This window comes from Crotalus tigris, unplaced genomic scaffold (genome assembly GCF_016545835.1).
Source record: "Crotalus tigris isolate CLP2741 ecotype Arizona unplaced genomic scaffold, ASM1654583v1 scf7180000024383.4638030, whole genome shotgun sequence".
NCBI lineage: Eukaryota > Metazoa > Chordata > Lepidosauria > Squamata > Viperidae > Crotalus > Crotalus tigris.
Window position 1 is genome coordinate 3,554,819 of NW_024100553.1, and position 25,998 is coordinate 3,580,816.

The 25,998-nt window shown below is 37.9% G+C and overlaps 1 protein-coding gene across 5 annotated transcripts in view; it reads left to right on the top strand.

The window, feature by feature from the left end:
• Positions 1–11,550, top strand: part of MITF (melanocyte inducing transcription factor) — a 161,178-nt gene extending 149,628 nt beyond the window's left edge. For 4 of the 5 annotated variants that reach the window (XM_039328759.1, XM_039328760.1, XM_039328763.1 and 1 more), the window contains exons 6-11: positions 496–613; positions 2,532–2,690; positions 3,968–4,024; positions 5,150–5,225; positions 7,723–7,870; positions 10,175–11,550. In XM_039328759.1, the coding sequence (XP_039184693.1) occupies positions 496–613; positions 2,532–2,690; positions 3,968–4,024; positions 5,150–5,225; positions 7,723–7,870; positions 10,175–10,582 (966 nt within the window). In that variant the 3' untranslated portion in view covers positions 10,583–11,550. The remainder of the gene's footprint in view (positions 1–495; positions 614–2,531; positions 2,691–3,967; positions 4,025–5,149; positions 5,226–7,722; positions 7,871–10,174) is intronic. The other variant, XM_039328761.1, reaches the window with a different exon arrangement.
• Positions 11,551–25,998: the final 14,448 nt, after the last annotated feature.

Here is a 25,998-nt window from a genome sequence, read left to right on the forward strand (position 1 = left end):
TGGTCTTAACTTTATTTAACAAAGGATAAACTTCATTGATTTTTTTTTAGATTTGCATCTAAATCTAACCACTGGTGGTGGTTTCTTGATTGGGCTGTTGTTTCGAAGTTCCTTGATTGGGTAGTGTTTGCTTTTTGATTGTTGGTCTAATATTAATCTTGGTGTGAATCTCTACTCATATGGTGTTGATTGCTGGTGGGGAGATGTTTTGATCTTTCTGTTTCCTTTTTGGCTTTTTGATTGTCTGTTTTGAATGGCATGTAGATGTTTATGTCTGTGTGCCTGTTAATGGCTGATTTGTCTGAGTGCAAGATCCTATATATTGGTTACATTCTCTGAAGTATATCTCAGACATCCGCAACAAGATATAACCTTTGTTTCTGGTGGAGACAGGCAAGCAACAATACAGAAATGTTGGTGGTCTTTGCACTTAAAATTATCAAGGGTTTTTGCAGGAAACACAGGAGATAACATCTCATCTCTTATCCTTTCCAGTTACCTGTCTCTGGCAATCTAGTGGACTTGTATGGGAATCAAGGTTTGCCTCCTCCAGGAATTAACATAAGCAATTCCTGTCCTGCTAACCTTCCTAATATAAAAAGGGAACTGACAGGTAAATATGAATTCTGTTTTTAAAAATATAATAAATACGCCATATCAGGAACATATGCAATTTAATGCTGGAAATATAAACATTCTGTTGGATTAAACCCCAACAATTTCTGCTATATTTATTGAAAGAAAGATGGGGGCTGGGAGTGAGATGGGGAGATAAACACAGGCAAAAAAAATTGTGCTTCACCACAATCAATTTAGACTTGCCAGCTTCATTTCAATGCAATATAATCCCTTTCCCCAATGCAATATAATCCCTTTCCCCAATAAATTGTCACACTTGTTTGTACATATATGAATTCTATACTGATATATTTGGCAAGATTCAGAATATATGGTCAGGATGCTAAAAAACTGAATTCATAACTATGTATTAAAATTAATTGCTATAAAATTTTCCATTTATAAAATTCATTGATTTTCCAATATGCATACAAAAAGAGATTCCCCTCCCTTCTTCCATCAAAAACTCAAGGAAATAGGAATAAGGAAGAGTGGGCAAAAGCAAGGGACATCTGCCCTGGGAAGTAAATAAAAAAAAAGGGGGGGGAGGAATGAGGAGAAGGAAACAGCAAACTGAACAGGGAAGGACATTTTAAAAACAAAACAGAGACGATTAAAATTCATTAGGCAAGCAGGCTTTCACAAACAGGGGCTAATCTTTAGTCTTTAAATAGATATTTTTCAGCTCCCCAAATGATTTCTTTTGTTTTCAGCAACAGTTCCTATTCTTATTTAAGACAAGATTCCCAGAGTCCACAAATAATTCAGAACAATTTTACTCAACAACATCCAATTCAGAAAGATTCTTAGGTCTCGTGTCTTTAAAGGAGCTGCAATTAATCTTGGGCTCACCTTCCATAGGATATACCCTTTGCCCGCCACCAACTAAGATTGAAACTGGGATCTTTGCTTCCTAAACAAGGCTAGCAAACTCTCTGCCCTCTCAGAAGAGCAAGGACACTGGTTTCTATTGGTGCTGTCAACAGAACAGGTCCTCTCTTGCAAGTCTCCATAGTTCCTCTGCGCTTGGCTAGCTGGGAGAGAAGACAAGGGAGATCAGGATGACCTGAGGTTACCAGTGAGAATTGCAGTCTTGTGGAACACACAACTGCTATTCCTACTTGAGCCTAAAAACTAAAGGAAGTAAAACTTCAGTCGCCAGGAAGGTTAATTTCTCTGTGGTAGCTGAGGCACAAGGGTTATTTAGCATAGGCAGAAATGAGGTTGGTAGACAATTTGGTGTAAAACAACTTTATATGGAACAGAACGTGTGATAGAAAATATAGAGCGAAAAAGAAAATGAAGCTTCAGTTGATGACCGGGTGTCTTTTTTCACTATTCATTTGCTTAAGGGTTATTTGTCGTATATACACTATGGTTCACAGAGCATAGTCTGAAAATAAACAATGCTGTGTTCAAATGTGAAATATCAAGTTTTCTGAGAAAGTTCCTTGTACCAGTCACGTTGTATGGACCTAAAACAGCATCCTTGAATTGATGGGCAAGTCATGAGTGCAGAAAAGATTTTTGTTAGTGTATAGTATTTGTCTTTCTTTTTTTAAGGATGGGACAGGAGGGGGAAAAAACCAAACCAGCAAAGATAAAGCATCATTGTGTCTGATGCAGCTTCATTAAGAAAGATGCAGCATTTGTTCATTATTATGCTTTTATAATAAAGAGGCCTTTATTATCGTATTTGGAAATAATCTAGGAATAGCCAATACAGACGTTTCACTGCATGGTTGATCTTCATCCAATGGTTAATATGTGTAGCTTTTTTTAAATTTAATGTTAGTAGTTAGGGAGAAAAAAGTATTACTTTATTATAGCATGCTGCTTCCTTGGAGCAAACCTAATATTTTAATGGATAAAATCCAACGTTGCACAAAATGACTTTTATACTTGTGCAACAGGACTTGGTCGTCTCGTTCCCCAACCTTCTGGAGAAGATTTTGAGGGTGCAGGGTACACAGGGGTACACGAAAAAGGAGGAATCTCTTCCTTTCCTGTTCTACTGATGGAAAATATTCTGGCAGATGGAGGCTTAACTGAATGCAGCCCGTTATCCTCAGGTTAGCTGCTGCCTCAACTGAAAATGTTACTTTATTATGTTACTGCATGAAGGATATATTAAAACATATGAAGAACAGTTGCAGGAATTGGATATGGCTAGTCTAGAGAAAAGAAGGACTAGGAGTGACATAATAGCAGTGTTCCAGTATTTGAGGGGCTGCCACAAAGAAGCACCAGAAGGCAAGACAAGAAACAATGGATGGAAACTAATCAAGGAGAGAAGCAACCTGGAATTAAGGAGAAACTTTCTAGCAGTGAGAACAATTAACCAATGGAACAGCTTGCCTTCAGAAATCGTGGGTGCTCCATCACTGGAGGTCTTTAAGAAGAGACTGGACAGCCACTTGTCTGAAATGGTATAAAGTGTCCTGCTTGAGCAGGGGGTTGGACTAGAAAACCTCCAAGGTCCCTTCCAGCTCTATTCTGATTCATCATTTCTAATCTTTAAGGTGGTAGCATTACAGCTACACTAGATTCCAGGGATTAGTACACTTCTGCATGCCCAATCCACATGAGAAAGAGACCCCAGTCAATTTACATGCTCTTTCTCACTACTCTAAAGATCCTAGCAATGGCAGCTCTGATTTTCTGTGATAAATAGATAACCATCTAAAAAGTTCCACCTCTGCATTTTATCTCTACGTCTGTGGCTATCTTAATGGGAAAGATAATATTTGGAATCATCATAAAAGAGGAGATTTCACAAATCACATTTATTGGTGAAATCCAATTACCAACAGTATTATACTAGCATAAAACACCAGTAAAAACTCCTTCTGAGTTGCTGAAGAGAAAAACAGCCTAGAATGTTATTTCTCATATGATAGTCTTCTACAAGCTGTGATTTGTTTAGTTTGTTTTTCACCTCATGGACTGAGGGTTTGAATCCCACTTTTGCATTCAGAAATTCTGTTTTCTTGCTAAGGATATCCCTGAATGTTAAAATTGGTCCTGTAACGACAGATAGCCATACTATAAAGAAAGGACAGAGACAATATCATGCTGCACATTCATTATCTTTACCTACCGGCTTTGACAGTTCTGGATCTCTTAACTTGAACCTATATTTCCAATAGGTCAGATTGAGCATCCATGATATTAGACCATGGAAATATACCAGAAGGCTTTGCTATGATGCAGTATAGGTGGTGTATAGGTACATAAGTTAGAGTATATATGAAGTAGAATGCAGCAGAGAAATATCAAAGTTTACTTTGCAAGTGTTGCCTTTTAGTGACTACTTCATTAACATGCATATCATGTGTATTTCCCACAGAATCAGAGGCAAGAGCTTTGGCCAAAGAGAGACAAAAGAAAGACAATCACAATTTAAGTAAGTTCCTTCTTTCTTTCTTTTTTCTTTTTAAATGGTCAATTAACAATAGACAAGAACCAACAGACTGCATCTTTGTGATTTTAAAAGCTCACTTAACCCATTCTCATAATAATGGAAGGAAAATATAATTACTTAAATATCTCCAAATGTCCAGTTGACCTTTCTGCAGATGGAATTAGATATTTATTTGTTATTTTATTACTTTTTTTTAAAAAAACATTAATTTTATACGCTGACACTGAGCAGATTTTGTAAGGAATTTAATAATTTTCCACAGTATTTGTTTAGTTTCTGCAATATAAAAATACTATATTCTTATAAAATTACTGTATATATGATTCCTTTACATTTTAATCCAAATAATTTTTGGCTGGAATCAAAAAACCAAAGTGACATTGAAAACATCCAGTAAGGTAATAAAGTCACTGATTGTTTGTTTGTTTTTCATCTTTAATATAAATAGTAAAGGGCTAGTAAGAAACTATTTTAATCTAGTTAATCTAATCGTATCTTTATCATTCCACTGTACCAAAGCCTTCCTGTGCTTCCAAAATTAAGAATTGATTATGAATAAATTAATTAAATTTAATTAAAGAGTTTATGTGTTAGCTGGGAGTAGAGCATTGTTAAGCCTATGTAAATAGATGTAAATAAAATATATTCATTGTAAAACCATCTGGATACTATACTTAATCTGAATTTTTAAGCAAACGTCTTTAATATTGTTGGCTTCTCCATGTTTAATATAACAGAAATATAGCTACATAGATGTAAATTATTTTAAAAGGTCATATTTTTTTAATATCAGGAGCTCTTGATGCATTTATTCTCTAAAGGACTTTTGCTATATATTTATGCCAAAATCTTTTGTCTTATGACAATTTTGAAATGAAAAAATAATAATTTAAAACAAAATTAAAGTGTTTCTAGTTTGATTTTTGGAATCTGTGGATGCGGCTTAGAGATGTTATTCTGTCCAATTTGTGCTGTGTTGATAAATCTATTGTAGAGTATATTTCTTTAATTGAAATAAGCGATCAGTTAATAATATAGGTGGTTTATTATTTTTTCAAATGTTCTCTTCCGTCACTGATTCCTAATTTTATACTGCTTTCTTAAAAGTTGAAAGAAGACGACGATTCAATATTAATGATCGCATAAAAGAACTTGGTACTCTGATACCGAAGTCAAATGATCCGTAAGTATATAATAAATTACTCTAAGAAGGTACATTGCTTTTAAGAAATGATTGGATATGTGTTCTATTTAGCAGAAATACCTCATTTTAAACTGTTCATGTAACAATGGAGGAGGAGGAGAAAGAGGAGAGTGGGAGGGAGAGGAGGAGAAGGAGAAGGAGAAGAAGGCAGGGCTGCTTCACTTCTGGGAAGAGTATACCTTTGAATGTAGACCCTGCCTATATTAAAACTGCCTATTTCTCATTATGATATTGTAAATATTCAATAATGTTCAAAATAGTTCTCACATTGTCCCTTAACTGTCTTTTTGACAGAAAGCCAGATTAATCTTCATGAATATAAGTCTCTAAAACTTTCTTTAATCTTTCTGCCAAAACTGCAGCAAAAAGTTTATAGTCATTGTTTAATAGTGAGATTGGTCTATAGTTCTTTATCTTCTTAACATCTTGACCTTCCTTCAGCAGTATTAGCTTCTTTCCAAGTTTAAGGTATCTTCCCCCCCCCCGTAATATATCATTCATTATATCCTTTAGTGTCTGAAGAAGTTCATCTTTAAAGCATTTATAAGGCCATCTGATTAGACCCTGCCTATAATTGGCAGAGCAGCTGTAGCATCATGACCAAGTGTGGCTTCTGTACCACAAGTACACCTCTATGCATCAAGGCAGAGTGATGCGCTCCATGTGTAACCAGAAGTATATTCTACCAATTACTAGTGAATGAACCATCCACTCCCTCCTGTATTAAAGTTAATATTTATTTTGTTGTAACTATTTTTGTTTTCTGGCAACCATATTTTTGGAGAATGTAGTTTTTGCATAGCAATTGTATGGATTGCTATGTATGGTGCCTCCTCACCACCAAAGTTCTTCCTTAAACTAAAGAGCCGTCAAGACATACTCAACTTTTGACAGCCTTCTTGGCACCAATGTGGGGATGGCTTGCCATTGGTCTCTTTTGGGATGTTTTTGTGCAAAGTGGTTCTCCAGCACAGGAGATGGAGAATCCACCAATGGGTTAGCTCTGTCTTCCTGCCCATTAGATCAAGTCAGCCAAACTTGCCATGCCCTTCCTGGGCTAGGACACATCCAGTCTTGACTTGGTCTTCAGCCCAAAGGGACATGACAAGTTTGGCTTCGCAATGATGAGAGCGAAGGACTAGCAGGCCTGACGTTCCCGGCCACCAAACGAGGCGTGGCCAAAATGGCGGCTGCACTGATCAATTCGCAGAAGTTGCCTTTGCTGCCTTCAGAGGGGAGAGGCGCAAAAAACTGCTGACAATGGCTCCGTGGCAATCGCGTGAGCCTTTCCTTCCCTCGGAGGGGAGCTCAGGGAGGTAGGCAAGGGTGCAGCCTCGAAACCCCCCCCTCCCTGGGTGTCCGATCGGCAGCCACGGCTCACCCACAGCAGTCAAATTGGCGTCCGGAACAATCCGACGTGAAGCAAGACAGAGAACCTCTTGTATCATCCCTGGGGAGCTGAGGAGAGATCGGGGCCTGCAGCGCTGAGCTCAGCGCTGAGCAGCTGAAAGGGAAAGGATCACTCGGGTGAAGCTGAAGCCTCAGCAAATAGTACCAGGGCCCTGGGGAAAATCACCCCCTAAGCCTCCAACAGACAACCTCAAACAGCGCTGATCCCAGTGCTGTTGAGATGACTATGGATGCCAAGAGAAAGGTAGAATCCACCTGGAATTAAACTCTACTACTGCAGCTAAACTGGGAGCCAAACTTGTCACGTCCTTTTGGGCTGAAGACCAAATCAATACTGGGTGTGTCCTAGCCCAGGAGGGGCGTGGCAAGTATGGCTGACTTGGTCTAATGGGCAGGAAGACAGAGCTAACCCATTAGGGGATTCTCCATCTCCGTGCTGAGAAAAGGTGTTCAGGTAAGACAACGCCCATTCTCAGATAGTTAAGAAGCCATCTATCCATTACCAAAACAATCAACAGTGTAGCCTCCTTTCTTTTACATTGAAAGAATGCAATAAAAAGAGTAAGAGGCCTCCTGTCCTAATTCACCTAAATACAGTTCCTCCTTTCAAAGTAGATACTTGCTGGAATTATTGTGTTCTTCCTTGAACCTCTTGCTTAATAAATTTAACTCATCTGAACTCAGGGAGATTTGCTTCTACATGAGCAAAAAGCCTGATAGCTTTTTGACTTTCCAGTCTAGCTGATCCTAAAAGTGTTTCTCCAAAAGGCAACTGGACTTTCTTGTTTTGTTTTTTGTTTATTTTTGAAAACTTTTTGCTTCACAACCAAGAATTTTTTTCAGTTCTTCAGAAGCAAAAGGTTTTCAAGGGAAAAAAACCAAGAAAGTCCAATTGCCTTTTGGAAAACCATCTTTGGGACAACCATGACCTGGATGTTTCAGTATCTCCATAGACAGTCTAACTGACCCTGTTTAGCTTCTCAGGCCAACCAAGGTTAACTAGGTGCTTCTACCTGCTGTGATTAGTGTTTCTTTATAGATATAATGATCTGGATTATTCTTACAGAGACATGCGTTGGAACAAGGGAACTATTTTAAAAGCCTCTGTGGACTATATCCGCAAACTGCAAAGAGAACAGCAACGGACGAAAGAGCTAGAGAACAGACAAAAGAAATTGGAACATGCCAATAGACATCTTTTGCTTAGAATACAGGTTTGCTAATTAGTATATAAAGGTTACAAGCTGTGTGATTTGATTTCTTGATTTCTTAATTTCTGAGCAGGGGGTTGGACTAGAAGGTCCAACCAAGGTCCCTTCCAACTCTGTTGTTCTGTTCTGTTCTATCAAGGTAATTAGTGCCTCTTTTGAAGTGAGAACAGAATAAAAACGGTTAAAAACCTAAATGAAAATTCATACTATAATTTCTACTACATAATGTAATTAGGGTTTGTTTCCAGAATGGTTCTAGAATATTAATCAGTCTGGAAGCAATTATCATAAATACATGAAAGCTGTTTTTGGATAATTCTACTTGTAACTCTGCAAAAGTTCATAAAAGTTAGATTATACATTTTTGTGCACACAAAACATAGGGTAGGGTTGAACATTCTGCCATCCCTTTTGCGTGCACATACAGTAAACGAAACATAAGAGTTTTCATTTTATCACAGATTCCAACTTCACCTGATCCCTAAAACTATAATTATCAGGTGCACCTGTGCTTAAGCACATAAAACTACTCTGCCATAGCCTTCATCTTGCAAAATTCAAAGTGCTTAATTGATACTTGGCCATAGAACTGATGATGCATATAACAGCAGGGCCAGGCCAGAAGCAAGATTCCATTTCCTCATGTTTATAGATATAGGTCATCCTTGATTTATGACCACAATGTCTGTGGCTAAGCAAGACAATTGTTATGTGAATCGCATCCCATTTTACTGCTTTTGCCATGCTTGATAAGCAAATCAATGCATCTGTTAAATGAATCATATGGTCATTAAGTGAATCTGTCTTCCCCATTTGACTTTGCTTTTGGAAACTGACTGGGAAGGTCGTAAATGGAAATCATTTGACCCTGGGACACTGCTGCCATCATAAGTACAGGCCAGCCTCCATATTTTGACCTTGAGGACGCTACAACGATCATAACTTATGAGAATTGGTCACAAGCCAATCTTTTTTTTAATGGTATTGCAACTTTATGCTTAAGGAATTATTGTAAGTTGAGGTATATTCTTCATGTTCTAGGCCAGAGGTAGGCAACCTTGGCTCTTTTATGACTCGTGGACTTCAGTTCCCAGAATTCCTGAGCCAGCATGGCTCAGCTTGGAAACTCTCCCTTTCCCCTCAACATATCTGACTCAGGAATTCTGGGAATTGAAGTGCACGAGTCATAAAAGATCCAAGGTTGCCTACCCCTGTTCTAGGCCTATTGGCCATATATGGCAACAGATACTTTAATAGTTACTTGATAAGGAACTTGAAGAAAAATCCTAGTATGCTTGGTTGTTTTTGTTATATCTTCGGTTTTTTAGGCATTGAACGAGGCAGAGTGTTGAAACAACAAATAAGTTTATTAACTCAGAACAGAGCTGCTACACAGCTATTTATACAGTTAGACTCTAGGTGGCAACCAATAGGTTTAAAGTAACAGTTTCCCGCCCCAAACCTCATTATCAGCTTGGAGACAGCCAGTCTGGCTTTCAGTAACAGCAACTGTTAAACAATACAGCAATGTAGCTCAGACATTAAGCAAGTGATTTAAAACAGCTGTGGTCAATACATTACAGTTTTAGTGGCACTTTGCTACAAGTTAGATAAGATGTTGGTATTCAATGGCCTAAAAGGAATAGAAATCCCACCTATCTTCCTTCCCTCAATCAAATTCTAAGGCTTGAATTTGATATAAAATAGTAGAATTCTTTCAGTACGTTGTTGGAAAGCTCCATTTGTGCAAGTGCAGGATTAGGTTGCACACACAAAACCATCCTTTCCACCCTCTCGCTGCTGCTGCTGCTGCTGCTGCCAGTCGCGGAGCTGGAAAGGCTGGGGTCCCACTTGCTAGGAGCAGTATTAAGAGCAATTTTTTAATCACACAGGAAGCAGCCTTATAGAGAGCATAATGAATCCCCACTGGCCTTACTCTGAGACTGAGTGAAGAGAGGAAATTGCATGAAAGATATACCTATCTTCTGCTTATTCTCAAACAGATACCAAAAGCTGCTTCCCTTCCAGCATATATAGTAATTTCTTAATATTGGCCATCTGATAGAGAAACAATAATTATATTTTATTCCCAGTATGCTCTACTGCACTTTTCACTTTGGTGACTGCCCTTTTTTCCATAACTTGCATCTAGAAAGAAACCTACGTTGGATGAATAATATAATTATTTGTAAGAGGGTTTGGAATAGAAGGCTTGCCTGCTTTTAAGAAAAATGTTAAATTCTAAAGTTGCCATTCTTTTTAAACCCGTTCAATGCATTTCTTGTTTTTCACGCCTCTTCATAACAGGAGCTTGAAATGCAGGCTCGAGCTCACGGACTTTCCATCCTCCCAACTACGGGCCTTTGCTCTCCAGAAATAGTAAACCGGCTGATCAAACAAGAGCCCGTCCTTGACAACTGCAGCCAGGAAATCCTACAGCAGCATCACCCTGAGCTTTCTTCCACAACCACTCTTGACCTCACCGATGGCACCATCACTTTCAACGGCAGTCTGGCAAACATGACAGAATCGGCCACAAGCACTTATGCTGTCCCTCCCAAAATGGGATCTAAACTGGAAGATATGTTGATGGATGATACTCTGTCTCCTGTTGGGGTTACTGATCCACTCTTAACGTCGGTCTCTCCTGGGGCTTCAAATACAAGTAGCCGGCGGAGCAGCGTAAACATGGAAGATACTGACCATGCTTGTTAGTGGATGTCCTTAGACAGGCGTCTCACAAACTTCTTCATTTCCTGATAGGTAGATTAAAGTAATTTGTTCTCCTCCCCCCCCCAATATTTGAATATATAAGTCTACAGATAGTTCAGCGTATGTGACTTTTTTAATGTTTGAAAAGACTTGTACATTGTTTTATAACTACCAATGCTTCCAAAGTATAGTACTGTATCTGTGAACTAGATTCATCAAGGAACTCCAATTGATTTTATCTCTTCTCAGAAGCAATAGATGTCTACAGATCAGCAAGTTCTACTAAAGAGAAACTTCAATACAACTAAGCAAAATGACTTGGAAGTGAAATGAAGAAGAATGTATAGAAACCAAAAAGAAAATTAGCTTTGTATAAACTATTTTTCTGTTGACTTAATAGTGCCTCCTTAAGGAAAAAAGTATACAATATCTATTAATTCATATAATCTTTCCCAAGGCGACAAATAATATACATGTATCAACAGGTACAGAAACTAACTGATTTTAAGTACAGTTCAGCTAGATTTAATGCAAAGGAGACATATCTAAAGATTCAGTCATATTTAAGTTCAGATTATTATCCATTGAGTAAACACTCTTCAAAATTAACCTCTCACCTTTTCAAAAAACATTACTTTTAAATAATCATGAGGAAATTATTTAAAAAAAATACTGTACAAGAGTTCATAATACAAACAGTATTTTTTTTCTCAATGGGGCATAAAAAGTATTTCTTTTTAAAAAAAATATGGGGTACAAATATCTAATTTAAATGAAGTTTTAAATTTTTTGAGTCAACATTTTATTTTGAATACATTTTTATAAGAAAATGCCTCTAGCCGTTGCATCAAGTTTTTGACAGTTAAATTCCACTGAAAGAAAGCCAGTTTAGTGTAGTGGTTAAAGCACCAGACTAGAAACTGGGAGACCATAAATTCTAGTCCTGCCTTAGACACAAAGCCAGCTGGGTGACCTTGGGCCAGTTACTGTCTCTTAGCCCTAGGAAACAAGCAAGGGCAACTCACTTCCAAAATCTTGCCAAGAAAATTCCAGGCGGTTGCCAGGAATCAAAAACTGACCGAAGGCACACACACAAACCCCATTCAATGGATTGTTTTACATTTTTTGTGTACATTTCAGTATAAGCTTTGGTACAGGTACCTGTCTTTTCACGAGTGGATTTGTGGCTATTTTGTATATTACAGTCTTCTTTGAAAGGAATGTTTTGACACAGATAGTTTAAATAGTAATGCAGATTTAATGTAGTTAACAAAACAGAGCTCAATATAAAACAGAAAGTCTGGGTGTGGGGGAAACCCCAACATATTCCTTATTTTTTAGTGAGAATAATATTGTTGAAAATATGATTGCTATGTTCTTTCATACCCTATTACACTTTTCAGCAGTTGTGTTGGAAAAAAAAATACTGTACTTTCAGGTGACTGTCTTGAGCCCAACAATGTTAGATTTAACCATGCAACAGTGTTGTTGTAAGAGCATGTTCTGTGCATTATCTACTCTGATGTAGGCCTATGCAATAACAGTAGTGGCGCCTGTATTATTACCTTGCCTAATTATTTTATACAGAGGTTGTATAAGCTAACCTGTTGAGCAAGAGATAAGCTTCTTCCATAGCATGGAATCCTATCTCCTGAAGAATGAAGTGCCTTAAATTTTAGCTGTAATCTTTATGAACTATGAGTGAAGTGTGATGTAGGAGAAATTGAGGGGAGAAGGGAGGGAATCACACTGGGGGTAGTTGTTGGGCTGAGGTCATGAAACAAAGACTTTCTGATCCCCCCACAGTCCTTGCATTTCCTAAAGTTTTTGACTCCATGTCTGGATATTCTTTGCTTATATATTCAGGAAGTCTGGGCTACTGGACAGAGATAAGCCTTCAGAACAGAGGTCTTCAAACCTGGCCCTTTTATGTCTTGTGGACTTCAACTCCCAGAGTTCCTCAGCCAGGCATGCTGGCTAAGGAATTCTGGGAGTTGAAGTCCACAAGTCATAAAAGGGCCAAGTTTGAAGACCCCTGCTTCAGAATGTTAGTGAAAAAAGATGATCAAGTAAAGTGGTAAAATAAGGCTCCGCAATCATGAGCCTGCCATGCACTTTTTTGCTTTATGAAACCTCTTTAAACCTCTAAGGCCAAATTATGCTGCTCTCTAAATCGAGTTTCACAGTGGAAGTGGGGCCTGGGCCTGTTTTCAGCTTTCCCGATCTCTTAGAGGCAGAGAAGATGACTTGAAGTAAAGACCTTTTCTTTTAACCTCAACATATTTTTCAGCTCATCAGTGCTCAGTTTGCTCCAAACTGACTACCTGAATGCTGATAATACTTAAGAATGTTTGTATCCATATGATAGGAGTAGAAATTTGAATGCTTTTATTGCTGAGGCACCTTAATCAGCTCAGTATTTTTTTGCAAGTTAAAAAGGCTGCAAAACAGTATAATCTGGAAATGAGTATTCAGCCCATGCACAGGAGATACCTCATGTTCAGTAGCTGATGAACAGTCTGTTGTTGCCATAGATCTATTTTCCCCAAACTGATGCCCACCATAGAGGTTCCCAGACAGTGTTTGGAGGCACACGTTGCATGAAACTGCCATATACTATCTAACTGTAGTTAGCATTTTATTGTGGACTGGATTCTTGATATTTTTGTTTTTATAACTATTTTTTAAGTTTATCTGACTTTGGGACAGAATGCTGTTCAAAGCCTAACCAAGTAGGCCACAGTTATCTCTACTGATAGCTTGATCCTGAGCAATGCAATGGCTTGTATTATAAGGTATTGTCTTTCCTTTTTTTAACTGAATAAAGAGCTGGATCTGGCCCTGCTTTGCAGGAGTCTGCTTTCTTGATACCACATTTTCTCTCCTTTTAACTTCAATGCAAACAGTGTAGATTATGCATATTAAAAGACATTTGTTTTTTTTTTCCACAACCCATTTCATTTAATGTAATTGTTGTAATGTCCATTATATAGATACAATGAAGGTCTAAGCTGTTTTCAGCGCATACAAGGGTGGGATTTAGGGGGGGGTGGTTGGCAAAAGAGAGACCCAAATTTGAATTCTGTGGTTTTTATCAGGCATTACTTTTATGGGCTTTCAAATCTGCCTTTGCGCACTAAGGACTAGGAAAGTCCTTATTTCTTCTGGAGGGGAAAAAAACAACCTAAGATTTTTAATAACAGAAATTCTTTTCCAGTGTCAAGTTCTATGACTATGTATATATACACGTTGCACTATGTATGTGTGTATGTATACACACACACACACACACACACACACACACACACACACACACACAACCTCCATGGTGAAACAAGGCTGCTTTTTAAGAAAAGCAATTCTGCTGGATTCTGTTTTGTAATATTTTGAATCAAGAAACAGACACTTAGACCTAAATAAAATGTAACTGTGCCCTGTTACTGAATTTAGAGCAGTGGTTCTCAACCTTTTTAATGCCGCGACCCCCAACCGGTCATAAGTCGAGGACTACTCAACCGGTGCAGCACCGTTTGCAGAATGGGACTTTTGGCGACTCAGCAGGGCAGAGACAGCCTGGACAATTCCTATTGGCTTTTGAAAGCCAATAGAATTAGACTCTATTCAAGAAGCCAATTGAATAAGTAATAAGTAATAATAGTAACTATTATTACTATTATTACTTATTACTTATTCAATTGGCTTTCAAAAGCCAATAGAATAAAAGGGAGTAGCACAGCTAAGGAAAAGGGGGAAAAAATGGCGGACTGCGTTGTTTGGCAACCCCCATGAAATGGTCATTCGACCCCAAATGGGGTCCCGATCCACAGGTTGAGAACCACTGATTTAGAGCATCTCACAGCTTAGTGGAAATACAATCTATCATCTTAGATTCCCTTAGATGAAATTTTTGCATTCCACAATTTCTGTTGTGTGTTCTTTAGAATATGGAGCATTTTGTCATTTCACAGTCTGCAACATGATATATTTGGCTTTTCCTCACTAGCTATTCACTATTTTTCTTTGGATTTTCTCTTTAATATGCTTACATTAGAGTTTTCATATTTGTAATTCATGCAAATCAAATCTAGGAGACTGGTGTCAAACCTTTAAAGTGTAACATATGGCCTCAGAGGATTTTTTTTTTGTCCACCACCACCATCATCCTCATCTAGAACAGGGGTCCCCAACCCCCCGGTCCATGGACCAGTACCGGTCTGCAGCATGCCAGCAAGCAGGCCACACAAACAAGCAAAGCGACATCCTTGGGATGCAGGCAGTATTCAAAACCACACCTCTTTTTGTCTGGGGAAAAACCTTTCTCCATGACACCCGTCCCTGGTGCCCAAAAGGTTGGTGATCTCTGATCTAGAACCCAAAGTCCACAATCTGAGCAGGCTTTCAATGTGTTGCATTTTTAAAACAGAGATGTCAGGGCCATCTGTTACATGGTAGAGCATTAAACTTTACTGAATCTCAAAGTACAAGGATTCCATGAACCCAGATGAGAAAAATAGAAGAGAATCCTAAAATGGCTGCTCAGTCATGGAGTTCAATTTCATTTTTGCCAAAATCACAAAGACTTGTTAGTGCCATGAGCAGCTTCCTTACTACTTTTAAACCGTTATAAAAAGCAATACTAACTCTTTTGCCTATAAAGCCTTTAGGAGAAAAACAAACAAACAACAAAGCACAAAATAATGCACTTATCACATGGTTGGACACAAAATGCACTGGTGAAAAAAATAAATTGGTAGAAAAGACCTCTGTATTTTGAAAAAGTGATATGAATTATTGCGTCTAGTTCTGGATGTTTAGCACCATACTGTTATCCTTTTCATCTGCTGTTGGCTGCAGCAATAAGTTGTGTATGGTCCATCGCACTGTAAATTATGGGTCAAGTTAATGTAAGCCAATTAAATAATTTGAACTGTTCCTAATAGATGAATTAAAGTGTTTTTTTTATGTAATGACTTTATAATTCATGTAGAGTACAATTGAATGATCTGTTTTAAATCAAAGAATGATTTCTGGTGTTAATCTGAATATGAATAACAAATAATACCTTGGATTTCAGAAATTTGCTTCATATCAACTTTCCTTCCTTCCTTCCTTCTGCCATCTAGTGGGCTTGATGTGACACTACAATGCATTGATTTTGCATAATTTGCAGATAGTGAGAATATCATTTTTCATTTTTTTTATTGAAAATTTTTTAAATTTTACAAAACAAATCCCCTCCCCGAAACCCCCCCACCCTCCCATACCCTCCCCCCCTCCCCAAACCTCCCAAACCCTCCCCCCACCTTCCCAGAGTTGAGTACAGGCTTAGTTAAAATTTTTCAAAAAAAAGAAAAGAAAAACTTAAAACACATATAAATCCTAAACAAATCTAAATACCTTAAATTAAATAGGTTATCTTCTCTAAAAAAAAATAATAATTACAGTCCTTAAACACATTATAATATACTCTAAACATTTTCTAACATCATACTTATAATATTATTCATCATTCTGTATAAACTCCGTCCAAGACACAAATTTAAACATTACTTTCTTTGAACATCTATACATCTATTTAAATCTAATCTCTCCCTCTTTCTTTATCATAAAACAAAAAAAAATAAACATATAAACATATTTGTAAACATTTTTCATTTTTTCAAGCAGCATGAGTAACTATTTAATAAACTGTTTACAAATAACTTTTATGTTAAAAAGCAGCCCACCTACATAAATAGTGGCAATCATGAAAGCAGACATGATATCAATCTTTGCACTCTTAATGTGTTTTTTTTTAAAAAAAACCTACATAATGGTTGAAGCCATATTCACATTTTTCTGCTTTGCATAATTTTTAGCCTTCAGAAATACCCATTGTTTTAACAGAAACAGCTAAATAACTGGCAGACATACATCTTAAAATTTAGTTAGCACGGAAACAAACCTAAACTCAGAATACACAGCTGACTAATATCCCAAACTGCCTGATAATCAGTGTTACCAGAATCTTCAACTGTTTCACTGGTCATTGGAAGGAAACATTTTTGGAGTAAGAACACTTCTTGAACCAAAATATTTCATAAATGGACTTGTTTCTTTTCACATTAAGCCCAAGATCTGTCCTATTAACTATTACATACTGCTTTAAATTTTTTATTAAAAAATATCTTTTTGACATGGTACCCAATTGAGACTAATCCCATTTCAGAATTACAAATCGTATGTTTTCTTATAAATGAAATTTGGAATGGAACTGGAATTCTTGCTATCATCTAATGTGACTGAAGTATAGTCTTCTTTGAGGTCTAAACATAAGTTTAGCAGACATTCAAGTTGCCTAAATTCTGCTTTCTCCCTAAGAGGTACATGATATTTCTGTTTCATGTGCAGTCATGATGTCTGTCTATATTTGCATTAAAATAACAGCCAAACTCTGTACCCGCCTTAGTCTACTCTCAATGATCCATATCTCTGAGCGAGGTGTAACTTAACGATGTGGATAAATTATAGAATAAGAAACATAAAAAGAAAGGAAAGGAAATAGCTGCAAAAATATCCATGTGTGGATAATTTGTAGAACTGTTCCATATTATTCTGCAGCCTTCCAGATGTTTGGATCTCAGTTCCACAAATTTTCTAAGCAGCAGGAATAATCCATGGGTTTTTCTTCTTTGAATTTCCCGACAATTTTGTTACATTATTTCACTCATTCTGAAAATAATATTGCACAACACAGCTGTGTTATTATTATATGTGGGTTGACATTATAAACGTTTCATTACCCAAACTGGTTTGGGTAATGAAATATCTGCAAGAAAACAAGCAAGCTCAGAGAGCACCAAGGACCTTCATGTCAACCCTGAGCTACAAATATTCTCCTTTATTAGTGATATTATAAACAACCCAAATAAACAAATATTTTGGCATAAAAATTTTGGCATAATTAAATCTGTCCATATCCTGATGGAGGAATAGAGGGAGGGGGAGAGAATGGAGAAGAAGAAGAGAAAGAGAGAATAGAGGAGAAGCAAGGGGGAGGAGGAGGGGGATATCCAAAAAATATCTTAGATTGTGTAAAAGTATGAATACCACAATTTATTTAACACCATAAAGCAGTTATGTCTTTCCTGGGATCACACAATAGCTATATAATTCTAATACTTTTCTATGATATTATTTATGAATTGTGGCATCTAATCCCCTGGTGCTTTAAGACAATTCTCATTGGTGGTTTAAGATAATTCTCAGATGATACACCTATGCAGTCATATGCCCAGTATTACAAAATCCCATTTCCTAAGGAGATTTTATATCTATGTCTGATTTTACAGGGCTTATGAGATATTCCAATCAACACCAACTCTGAGCATCTTACAATTCCCATTATCATAAATTCAGATTAAAAACAATTAACAAAGTGATATAAAAGAATAGTAAACCAACAAATACAGACAAAGAAGAAGAAAATAAAAAACCATCCCTACTAATTAATCAAACCAGTCAATAATACTATAATCAATTACCCCCAAATGAAAAATTCTGTTGCATAGGCCATGGTGGCCTGATTGAAGTAGTCATTTTTAATAGACCTTCTAAAAGCCAGAAACATTCTACTATCCTGGGGCAATTTCTCTCTCCCTCCCTCCCTCTCTCTCTCTCTCTCTCTCTCTCTCTCTCTCTCTCTCTCTCTCTCTCTCTCTCTCTTTTTAAAGGAGTAGTCGTACTCTTCTCTCAGAGATGACAGGGGCTTAGAGATGACCACCAGCACTTCAAATTGCATATTTCATCTTTCTCTTTTTTCTTCCTGTCCATCTTTTTCAAGAAAAGATATCTACCTCTTGCTGGAAACTTGTAACGATCTCTGAAGAGAGCTTTCAACATGAGACTGATAGCCCCATTAAAGTTGCCATAAGTCTGAATATTTCCTATTCCTGACAACGAAATGCTTCTTCTTGAAATTTTTGTTTAAAGCCAATCACAAAGCTTGAAGTCAAAAGGAGCCTAAAATAAGGGAAGGGGGGGGGGCAGCAGCGAATAAAATAAAAGGTAAAGGTTTCCCCTGTCCGACTCTAGAGGGCGATGCTCATTTCTGTTTCTTAGCTGAGGGAGTCAAAGACCTTTTCCATGTTCATGTGACCAGCATGACTATATGCCAATGCATATGAAACATTGTTACATTGCCACCAAAATGGTGCCTATTTATCTACTTGCATTTGTATGGTTTCAAACTGCTAGGTGGGCAGGACCTGGAGCAAATAACGGGAACTCACCCTATCATGCAGCGCTCAAGTCTTGAACCTGGGCTGTCAGCACAAGCTCAGCATCTTTAACCACTGAGCCATCATGCCCTTTCCTAAAATGAGGGAAGGATGGGCAACAGCTAATGGAACATGGTTAAAGTAGGCAAAAGCAAGAAAATAAATCCTGAAAGTATAAAGGATATGGGTACATACTATTGAGGAAAGAAGACACCTCAAAAGAATTAAAATTAAGTCATTTAGGAAAGGAGACTACCTATTAGGAGATAAAACTGGAAAAACAGGGATATGGGAAGGTGTCAGACATTTGGTCTGATCTGGGCAGGGCTACAGCTGAATTACTGTACATAGAAGATCATTTATATCTGTTATTGACTTAGAAAGCAAAAGCATCTTAGAACATGTGAGAGAACAACTGGAAGAAATAAATAGATTTCACTATCGAACAATCCAGAATTTTTTATGTCTACTTTCAGCTATCCATTTCTAATTATCTTATATAGGTCACAAGATCTATGAACAGTACACAGCTTTTTCGGACCATACAAGGCTTATGGAGCAACCATACCTCTAGAAAAGGGCAAGTAAATTCAGAATGGAAAGAAGACAACGATGATAATAATGGAAAATTGATCTGGGAGAGGTTATAAGAAAGATAAGTCTGTGTAGCTTGAATCTGCATTCTAGTTTTGTTATTTCTATTAAATGTTGCAGCTTTACATAATTTCTCTGACAAATGCAGAACTAATGTGACATCCATATTAGATTAGTTCCATATGATCAAGCCTAATTCAACATGGACCAAGGAAATTCATGTTGCTTTAATGTGTAACTCCAATTTGTAAGTTCTTTTGTCTGAAAGCAGCATGTAATTTGCATAACTGGCAGTCTCCACTGAAGAAAGACAACAGTTGAACCATTTTACATTGAGCTGCCTAATCTATATTATGAAATTGATGCTGATATTATTCATGATTTTAAATATTTTTTGCTTTTAAATTTTAATGAGAATTATAGGAAAAGGATTTAGCCAAAAGATATGTTTACTCCAAATGGCAGCTACACAATTACAGGCACATCAATAATCCCACCCAGGAGTAGGAGGAATGATAATATTAACAAAAAAATGTCTATGTAATTTTTCAGTGTTACTTAAAATATATTTCTATTTTTTTATTGTAATACTAACATTAAAATTTTAGCAGAAAATCTTCCAAGAAATAAAAGGCTAATCAAACAATATGTAAATGTATTTGAGAAGATAGCCAGAGCTAGCTCTAGAACATCATATAATCACACCTGAAGCAATAAAAGAAAAATTAAGCTTTCCCTGGATGGACCCATTAATTTCTTTAAATTAAAATACCCAAGAATTCTGCCTGGAGGCAGGCTAAAATTAGCTCTGCAAAAGGTGGAGCTGATGACCACAGCAAAGAATGAAGAGCCAGTAAGTAAACCTCTCTAGACAAGGAGAGAATGGGAGATCACCCACATGTGCACCAAAATGTTGCTCTTCTCAACGAGACCACAAGATAGCAGTGACTGGTGGTTTTTGAGCACGGTGAGGAATAACATTGTACTCATAATCATAGTTAATGCCTTTTAAGGGACACTGCTTTCACGAATGTCCTTTTCTATTTTGGGATTTGTTAATTAGTTTTAAGCTATTGACGGCTCTGAAAATTGCCAAGTGAGTTTTCCTTCAATCTTTAATAAAAGAAAATTTCAAGTAATAATTGACCTAAATCATGTAGATCAGAGGTCCCCAACCTTCCTCGGTTGGCGAACTGGAGGGAAGGGGAAGCATTTTATGGGCACGCACACATAAGCGGGGCTGCGAGCATACAAGCGACACAAATGGGGTGGCGCTAGTGCCCACATGATACTTGCTAGCCCTGCCCTGTTATGGCCCTGCAGAGCCCTGTTTTCACCCCACGGAGCCCCATTTTTACCCCACAGAGTCCCGTTTAGGCCGCGCAGTGCCCCATTTATGCCACACAGCCACAGCACTAGCATAAGTGGGGATGAGTACATGTACAAACATGTGCACTGGTCAGCCTGTCTCGTGGTCCGGTAGTCAGCAGGCCCGGGCCCTGCAGTGGGCCATGGCCCACAGGTTGGGGACCTCTGATGTAGATGGTGATTCCTTGCCTCTAGTTTTCAAATTGAAACTGTTGGAATGTAATCTGAAAGTGGGAATCATTTCAATCTGTCATGGTCAGGTCATTGTGATTTGATCACTATTTAGCTCACTAGCATTCTCGATCTTCATGGGAAGGACCTCTGTCCTGGGTACTTTATGGATCCAGTGGGTTTTCAGCAAAAGTCTAGGGAGGCTTTTAATGATCTGTAGTTCCCATCTTCAAAAAAGGAAAAAATGGATCCAGGAAATTACAGATCTATCAGCCTGACCTCAATATCTGGGAAGATTCTGGAAAAGATAATCAAACAATGAATCAGCGAACACCTACAGGCAAACAAAGTCATTACTAAAAGCCAACACGGGTTTGTCAAAAACAGATCATGCCGGACAAATCTTATTGCATTCTTTGACCAAGTGACAAAATTAGTGGACCAGAGGAATGCTGTGGATATAATTTATTTGGACTTCAGTAAGCCATTTGACAAAGTAGATCACAACTTACTACTTGATAAGATAGAAAAATGCGGGTTAGACAGCATCACCACCAATGCCAGCGTGGTTGGGGGCTTTGCTGCCGGCAAACCTGCCTTTGCACAGGCAGAGACAGGAGAGCTCCACCCAGCTCATTTGCTCAGCTTCGCCGAAAGGCATGCTGCTTGCTAAGTTAGCAGAAGCTCCAGGATCAGCACCGGGCTACAGCTGATTCGTGTGTCTGCTAAATTAGCAAGCACATGTTTTCTAGCGAGCAAGTTTGCTGGGCAGGAGCCAAGGAGAGCAGCTACAGCTGCAGAAGTGCAGATCAGCTGTAGAGGCTCACCCCGATCCTGGACAAGAGGGAAGGAAGGAAGAAAGGGAGGGAGGGAGGGAGGGACAAGGGGGAGAGGGAGGGAAGGAGGGACAAAGAGGGAGGCGAAGGAAAGGAAGGAAGGAAGGAAGGAAGGAAGGAAGGAAGGGACAATGGGAGAGGGAGGGAAGGAGAAAGAGACCAAGAGGGAGGGAAGGAAAGGAAGTTCCAGCCAAGAGAGGCTTGCCAGCCCGGCTGCCGAGAAACAGAAGAGCACAAAGCCAAGGAGAAAAGGTGGCATTTTCCTCCCAAAGGGAGCTCCTTTTCTCCACCCCTTCCCTAGGTTTGTGGGGAATTTCTCATCACCAACTCTGGTAGGTGCTGCTTCGAGCCCACCGTGAGCTTTCTTGCCCCCTTTGCTTCTCCCCCCTCCCCCACTTTCATGAGGATTGTGGTGCCCTTGGGAAGCCAATCATGCTTTGAAGCTTAGGAGAGGAGGAAGAGTCCCTTCTCCTTCCCTCCCTCTTGCGTCAGCTGACTCAAGTTCGGGGGTCACCAACTGACAGGCGCAGGAGTTGGGTGCTGCAGTGGCCTCCCCTTCACTGACTACGAGAAGAAGTCAATACAGTTGCTGCACAATGAGTCTCTGGGGAGGGCGGGGACTTGCTCTACACCTGCGCTCTGCATGCGCCCCCCTGCAGGGCACATTTGGTAGAGTTTATTCAGACTGCCGCCAAGCAGCATATTTTCCACAAACAAGTGAGGTGGAGCGGAGGGGGGGAGGGAGAGAAGGTGGTTGACAAGCCCTGCCTAAGACCATCGGAAATGTGTTTTCCGATGGTCTTAGGCGACCCTGTGAAAGGCTTGTGCGACCCCCAAAAGGGTCACGACCCACAGGTTGAGAACTGCTGTACTAGCCTATATGGAGACAGTAAATGTGTCATCAAGAGCTTTTTGGCTCACAGAGCAATTCTAAGGGTGGTTGCACTGGGTCAAAAGAACAGACAAACATAGATCATCGTCTCAAGTAGTCAGTTTTTATTTGGTCCAGGGCTGATTGATTCATTGTTCTTCAGTTCATACTGTGAGGGGGTGGTTCCTGAGCTAGTCTGTCTTCTTGCAGATATTTCATTACCCAAACGAGCTAAATGTCTATGGAGATTCTCAGTCATCCAGGTCATAGTTGTCTGAAAGGTGTGGGGTTTTTTTTTTTTTTTAAAGCAACTGGACTTTCTTTGTTTTTGCTTGAAGACCTTCCATTTCTCATCCAAGAAGCTTCTTCACTTCTTCAGAACCGAAGAAACTTCTTGGATGAGAAGTGAAACATCTTCAAGCAAAAACAAAGTCCAGATGCCTTTTGAAAAAAAAAACACCTTTGGGACAATTATCAATGCTAGACTTCATGCTGTCTTCAGATTCATAACTGAAAGGCATCTTTCTTTTTCCTCTCACTGTTTCTCATGTTCAGTTTTTCATAGCCACATATAACCACTTGGGGGGGGAGACACACATTGTTTTTACTACCGATATTCTAACCTTAACCCTAAATAGCAGATAAATATCCTATCCTTTATGATCTTGTCACGTTTGTCACTGTCTTTCTCACTAGGCTTAGTCTTCTTTTTGTTTTTCAGCTCATTTATTTATTTTGACCCAAGAAAACTAAACTATCACATTTCTTCACATCAACTGTAAGTTCATTAACCACAAAGTTGACATTGCCAGGATTTTTTAACTTTCCATTTTTATTTTCATAATGAGCTCTTTTTCAGTCTCCAATCTTTCCACTGTTAAAATAGTACTACCTGCAGATGTCAGACTGTCAGCATTTAATTTCATTATTGATGGCATCCATCATCTCTTCCAAACCTGTTATTTTTATAACTGTTCAAATATATAAAGTCCACTCCGTTTCAATAAGTCATTTTTTTTTTACAATGCTTTCTTCTTCATTGTGAAGCTACTTTTAAGAATGATCAGGTCTTCTGGCATTCCTATTAGTGTTCTGGTGCAATCTGTAACCCATAAAGCAGAGGTAAACCTACTTCTTATATCATCTGACAATAGATTGAAGAACTAAACTCTGTTTTTTTCTTAAACTTGTTTGTTCATTTGGAGTTTCTCTCTCCATGTGTGGTTTTATTCCTCTGTTTAAAACCTTAAGCAAACTGTTGTTGTTCTAAGATATTAGTGCAATGGTTCAGTAATTTACATGTCTCTGGCATCCCCTTTCTGTATATGCACTACTATAATCTTTTCCAGTGTCTAGGCCAACAGTCTTCTTTTATATTTGTTGACACAAAACCGTTAGCACTTTAATTGCTTCCCTGAAGGTTTAAAAAGTTTGGTATTTCATTTTGCTTTCTTATTTGACTATCTCATGAAGTTCATTCCTGAATACATTCTTTCACTACAAATATTTCTGTCATGCTATGCTCCTACTTGTAAAGCATCCATTATAATCTTTCTGTTTTCCAGTCTTGCATTAGCTGTACATTTTCCTGTGATTTCTTTGACTTTAAAAAGGTCTTTCTTTTCTAGTTAGTTCTATTTTTTTTAATATTCTTGTTTGAGATAAGTTTCCTTGTCTTTATGTTTAGATTTATCAAACACAACAATTCTTAATTCTCAATAGGAGAAGACAAAGAAATAATATGCTGGTATTCAAAAGAATCCTCACAAAGAAAATTAGAAAGAAAATATTAAAAGGTTTGTTCACTTGTTTCATTTCTTGAAAACATTTGTACATAATTACTCAATTTTATCAATGTATTGCTATCTCAAGGATTTCTTCAGAGACCTTCAACATTTTGCACTATATATTTTAATACTGGCATAAAATCTTAGCGTTATTAGGTGGAGAAATTCCTGGCAACACTTCCATCAACAGTGAAAGGAAAACTACTATATAAACAGAGAGCAAATCCTAATCCCTTCTACCCTGATGATATTACCTAGTTGGATAATGAAATGTCTGCAAGTAAAACAACCAAGCCCAGAGAGCACCAAGGACTCTATAGAAGATTATCCACAAATTGATGACTTTCCATGAGCAGTGACCATTTCTATAATTAGTGATTAGGAGCTTCATATAATTAACCCCAATTTAAGGAAAAACCTCAATTTTTATTTTATTTATTATTATTTTAGGAGATTTGCCACACATTGCATTGTGATTTTACAATGTATTTGGGGGGGGGGGAGCATTTGTCTTTTCATCTGCAAGAAAAAAACCCCAGATGGATGAAAAAAAGGAGACAAGGGAAAAATATCCCTAATGGGCTTAAATTTTTGTTTTTCTTTTCTTAAGAGAATAAACAATGGAAGTGTATATGTTTGTTTCTCATATCAGGTGATAATGCTCAAAATGTATTATCTGTGATTTTTTTTTCCTTTCAAAGATTTACCTGACAGCCAAATAACCATATATACAGCATTTTCTATTTCTAAATTATAGTTTGAAATTATGCAAAAGGAAAGGCTGCTTATATTTTTTCAAGAACTGTTTTGATATTTGAAAATGCTGTTTGGGGAGAAAGATAGAACATGACTGCCTAAAGATGTGTGGCAAAGTGTTATTTTCTGCTCGAAGGTCCTCTGGTCTCCTTTGCTCTGGGGGATGACTATTATACTCTATAGTTAGTGTTTTATGATAAAGGTACTGTTAGAAATCTGAGTGGCTAACATTTATTGCATGATTGTTTCTTTCTTTTTTTGAATAATAGTTTCCTATTTCCAAGAGTTTGAATGTTTCTAGTCACTGCAAAATAGCAGCCTTCTGAAACGATTGAGATGAATATTATACCCCAGGGTAGGCACAATTGGGCTCTTCAGAGCATGTCATAAGTGGTCTAACAAAATGGCTACCATGGGAAGGCTTGCTGACTCCTAAGATGGTCGTCATTGTGGATGTAGAAGTCATAAAATACACATTTACTAGAAGAGGCAGCAATGAGATTATTTTCTGAAATCCCTATTACTAGCTCCCATTCTCATGGCCATTTACTTTTGTATTTTTTTCAGGGCACTGGTTTGCATCCAGCAAACATCTGTATTTTGTAATATCTATATAGTTCAGGTAAGGCCCTAAGGCATTTTTGTAAAATGAATAAAGATGATACTGGAGGCTGATGTGCTGTTTTATCAAGTCTGTTTTCCTTGATTCATATTAATAATTAAAACAACAACAACAACAACAACAACAACAATAATAATAATAATAATAGAGTTGGAA